This window comes from Saccostrea cucullata, unplaced genomic scaffold, assembly GCF_032062105.1.
Source record: "Saccostrea cucullata isolate Sc308-1 unplaced genomic scaffold, CSIRO_AGI_Scuc_v1 ctg23202, whole genome shotgun sequence".
Taxonomy (NCBI): domain Eukaryota; kingdom Metazoa; phylum Mollusca; class Bivalvia; order Ostreida; family Ostreidae; genus Saccostrea; species Saccostrea cuccullata.
This window is the reverse complement of record NW_026932521.1, coordinates 1-5,187: the sequence shown is the minus strand read 5'-3', so window position 1 is coordinate 5,187 and position 5,187 is coordinate 1. Positions and strand designations below refer to the sequence as shown.

Here is a 5,187-nt window from a genome sequence, read left to right as displayed (position 1 = left end):
AATTTTTTCATAAATTTAATTTTTGAAATCATTAAATGAGATTTTTAAAAAATGTTTGGGATTTAGAGACTTTATGTTGTTATTGAAAATTAATTTCATCTATATATTTAATGATTATTATGAAATTAAATGAAATTTATTCTATATGCATCCATTTTTTTTTCATGTCAGACCATTGAAATACTTTGCAAGACTGGATTATGTGTTCACCCACAAACACTCCAAAACAAACTTACTAGCTGGAAGGACAAGTTAGATGAAGAACTTAAAGTCCTAAAGGTAATTCACACTCAGTTTTAAAAGGTAAATATAATTATATTTTTTTATATACAAAAAATTAGAAAATTAAACATATGATTAACATACATATAAGTGTTTAACTCATGTTTAAACTGTTAACACTCAGTTTAAGAAACATGTTTGTTTATAAGTGAAACACAAAATGTTTCCCTCGTGAAACTTATGTGACACATAAGCTTAAGCAAAAGGGTATACTGTACATGTATATTGAGATTCTCTGAGTTATTGTTTTTAGTAAGCTTTATTACTATTGCTATTGTTTTAGCTCACCTGAGCGCAAGGCTCAAGTGATCTTTTTTCTGATCACATTTTGTCCATCTGTAAACTTTTCACATTTTTCGACTTCTTCTCCAGAACCACTGGGCCAATTTCAACCAAACTTGCCACAAAGTATCCTTGGGTGAAGGGGATTCAAATTGTTCAAATGAAAGGTCACACCCTCTTCCAAGGGGAGATAATTAAGAATTAGTGAAAAATTAATGGCATCTTTTAAAAATCTTCTTCTCAAGAACCACTGAGCTAGAAAATATGAAACTTTTGTGTGGAAGCATCCTCAGGTAGTGTAGATTCAAGTTTGCTCAAATCATGACCCACAGGGGTAGGGTGGGGCCACAGTGGGCGATCATAGGAATATATAGGAAGAAATCTTGAAAAATCTTCTCAAGAACCACTGGACCAGATGAGTTGAAATTTATGTGAAAGCTTCATTACAAGTTTGTTCAAATCAAGAACCTTAGGGGTAGGGTGGGGCCACAATAGGAGATCAAAGTTTTACATTGGAATATATAGGGAAAAAATATGCTGCTGAGGACAGTAGGGCCATAGTGACTCAGGTGAGTGATGTGCCCATGGGCCTCTTGTTTGTAATGGGGAATGAAAATTTTGCTTTTCTGAATGTAGATGAAATGGAAAAAGGAAGAACCTTTAGCTAAGTATCAACTCGTAGGTGACAATTGGGACAAGGAGATTCTTCCCTCCTATCGCACAACAGAGAGAAAAACCCAGAGTCTTCATTTATTTCAAGTCTATGCTATTGTTGACCGATACACTCCCAGAAATCCACTTGGGTCAGACGGATTCCAAGACAATCTCACTTACATCCCTTCTATCTCAGAGCAAAAGCTACTCCTAAAAGAGCTGAAATTCATCTTTGCATCGGCCATCATCAGAAATGTTCCTAAAGTTGCCAAGTGCTTCAACGCAATATATCCAAAACATTTAGAGCACAAACATAGCCATTGTGCTGGGATAAAAACAACACAGGTACTAGCTTTTAAACATGGATATTTTAAAGAAGTGTACTTTATATGGTAACTGAATTGCCAATGGATCATTCTTTTTCAATTACAATAATTAGATTTTTGTCATTATTTTGTAGTATTCTCTTGGACTTTTTGATACCAATGAAAATAAAACGGATGAAATGATTCGCCTTCTTAAATTTCTTACTGATCAGTATGTCCCAACTGAAAATGAAGAAGTTGTTGATGCCGTTTTTTTTTTGGAGGTAATGTTAGCCACAATTAATGTAACTTTACATCTTAAAGATAATGGAATGTAGCATTACAATATTTGTCATAAATAAAGTTTATTCACAAATAAAAACATCAGTGGTAAACACCATCAAAACTGATATGAAAAGGAAATGATAAAAAAAAAAATGATTCTTGTGGAAACTTAATAAAATTCATGCCTCTATAGAATTTTTCTTTAAGGTGACCGTCTAACTGACGAGAGAGTTCAATGTGCACAAGTTGCCCTCAAAGATTCATTAACGTCGAAAGGTAGATTAGAGGGATTCATCTCCAAAAGTGAGATTTTCATCGACTGATGAATTTTCTTGAAGTAAGTGGCATTTCATAAAATCCTGTCAGATTCGTACATGTACAAATGTAACTAAAACAGTAACCAACATGGGGAGATGCATGAAAAAAAATACTTCAAGGTTGATCATGGATATGATAAATTATTGTATATTTTTCAGGCAATTTTCAAGTTAACCTACAGTTCTGACCTAGCAGGGGAACCATGCACAATGCATTATTACAGAAACCTACTAGGGCATAGAAATGCAAAGGGAAAAGTTAAGAATGCATATAGAGCATATAAGATGCTATATTACACAGTTCTCGATGCTATTTGTGTTGTCTGTTCCTAGACAAGATGGGGTCTGTAGATATAGCCAATATATCTCTACCAAACCTTTCAGAATTGTCATCTTGTGATAAGATTCAGTGGCTGAATGACTTGTGTGAAGAGATTATTGTAAAATGGTTCTTTGATGACAAAGAAGATGTGATGGAGGAAATAAGAAATGATTTACAGGATGCACAAAAAAACCTACTGGACAGCAACATTTAACAATGGACGCTTTAAGTGTCATCACTGTGATAAGGATTACAAAAGAGTTAGCTCTCTAAAGGCCCATGAGTCAGAAAGCTGGTGTTTCATTGAGCAGAATGAAAAGGAAAACATGTACAGAGTGATGAGGTTCAAGACTATGTTTTGATGCTATTCAAGCTGGTCATGCTTCATAAAAATTTTGATGATGGCGTTGATATGGGGGATGGTGGTCGATGTGTCTGTTTGGCTAAGTACGAGCTTCCACTTTACCATAAAACCCAGAAGATTAAATATTCCATCTCCTCCATACATACAACAGCAATGGCATCAGGACTTTTGACTCCAGACCAAGAAGAGCGTTTCATAGTTAACAGATATGTAAATCTTCAGGGAGGAAAAATAACAACATTTCACTAGACAAGTATATTGAAATGCTAAATCGTGACAGTAAGGCTGCATGCACAGGCCATCAGACCAAGGAAAGCATTTTAAGGCATTCAAAGGAGTATCCATTACTTATCCAGCTTACAAACCAGTTTGAGCAGGCAAGTCAATTTGGAAACAGAAAAGGATTTCATCACCATCCATCTTACCCTTTAGATGTTCAGAAGGTTGTCAAAGATTTGTTAGACCATAACTTTCTAATTCGAGATGTAAATAGGAAGTTAAGCAAGAAGCTGCCTGGATTAGATAGAAATCCGTTTTTGAACTGTTCACGAGACCTGTCAACATTGCTTCACCGGCATAAACCATCGTCACCATTTGGGCAACTTAATATTGTCGATTTTAAAATCTGATTTCAATATTCAATGGACATTTTAAATGTTAATATTTGAATGCTTTTCATGATATTTATTCATCAGGTATAATTCCCTTTTTGAATAAAATTAACACTTTGCTATACATGTCCATTTCTTTTACAAGCAGTCTTCATTGTACATGTTGTGCATATCCAAAAGTGCAATTTTCAAAAGTTTAAGAGACGTGCATGTATGCTATAATTTAAAGTTATATATATTTCACAATGTGTATTTTCTGTGGAATTTCTAATAATTTTTAAAAATGTGAAATACCATTTATTCACTCATAAGAAGTTTAGAGTTGTAAAATTCTCTGTATGCAATATGATTTTGTATTTATTTGGTGACAGACTGTTAAAGTTATACCATCTGAAACTAGATAAATTGTGATACATTTAATGATGCATGACTTCTACTTATTTATTACTGTATACAGTATAAAATCCCCCCCCCCCCCCCGGCAGGTATACTGAAAATCATTTTCACCTGGTTTGTTTCCAAAAGCCAATTTTTCACAGTATACATTGTACATGTAATATTGATATTTTCGAATTTGTACATTTTAAGTTTCTGCTAAAAAGTATAACAAACAACGTTCAGATTAAGAAGATTGTTGAAATTTTATAAAGTTTGGTTATAAAATTCACAGCAAAGGCAAATCAAAAGTACACAAATGTTTATTAGCTAAAGATCTCAGAGGAAATCATTAGCATCTCATAGGTCTCAGAGATGGTAAAACCCGGTGCGCAAATCTTTTGTAAGCAATCTGATGATACCAATTACAGGAACACAACAAGCAAGTTTTACAACTATATATATGAACTTGATCAAGGAATTAAATTCAAATCATCAAAATCAAAATCAGAGAGATCTTCAGTACTGTCTGAGTCTTCAGTATCGTGTCCTGAATCTGTATTTCCCACACACAGTTTTTCAATGGCAGAAGAGCACAACTTCCACACGAACAGCTCTCTTGGCAAATATCACAGCAGGTACAAAGCCGAAGTGCTGGATTTGAGATCATCCAGATCATTCTCTCTGAGAAATGGTTCCATCATCAGAATTCTTCTGCATGTGTTCTCTTTATAAAGTCTCTTCACGTCAGCTACACTGTTGCAGGTGATGAGAAAGTCAACATAAGTACGGCTATAGACTTCTCACCCCCCCTCCCTGCACGTCCAATTTCTTGAACGAGATCGAGCATTCAACAAGGTGGGCCATATAAAACAATGTTAGACAGACCCTTAAAGTCCACTCCCATACCCATTGCATTTGTGGATATGATGATCCTCAGTAGGCTCTGCTCATCCCTGATAGATAACAATATTCTTTCCTTTATAGAACTCTCCGTCTCAGAGTGAAACATACCAATGAATGACTCAAATTCTTTGGACACCTCATCATTTATGTAGTCATAGATCTTCGCTACATCACTAATGGACTTACAGTATATAAGTGTTTTTGGAAACAAAGCTCCCAGTTCCATGAGACCATCCACTAACCATGTCCATGCCATATCAATGTCACCGGGAACTTTTTTAACACTATACTTGATGTTCCTCTTGTCAGGGGATTTATACACGTATGTGTGATGATTCAAGGCTAAGGCTTTGATGACTCGTCTCTGTATTTTCTGTGTCACTGTCGCACTCAGAGCCAACAAAGGAGCACTAGGTGAAAGGGACATTAGTTCTCCCAGCTACCAAACCAAATTGGATACGCATCCATGGGGAAAACAAAAAAA

General features: G+C 35.1%; 1 protein-coding gene and 1 pseudogene across 1 annotated transcript; one reads left to right on the top strand and one right to left on the bottom strand.

The window, feature by feature from the left end:
- The first annotated feature begins 171 nt into the window (after positions 1 to 171).
- On the top strand, positions 172 to 2,809 carry LOC134235331 (uncharacterized; annotated as a pseudogene).
- A 1,838-nt stretch (positions 2,810 to 4,647) lies between these two features.
- Positions 4,648 to 5,130, bottom strand: LOC134235330 (ATP-dependent DNA helicase RecQ-like). The gene has a single exon (XM_062717462.1). The coding sequence runs from the start codon at positions 5,128 to 5,130 to the stop codon at positions 4,648 to 4,650; it is 483 nt and encodes a 160-aa protein (XP_062573446.1).
- Between the last annotated feature and the right edge of the window lie 57 nt (positions 5,131 to 5,187).

Excerpts from the sequence above, each read along its gene's own strand:
- LOC134235330 (XM_062717462.1), bottom strand. The coding sequence starts at position 5,130 with ATGTCCCTTTCACCTAGTGCTCCTTTGTTGGCTCTGAGTGCGACAGTG.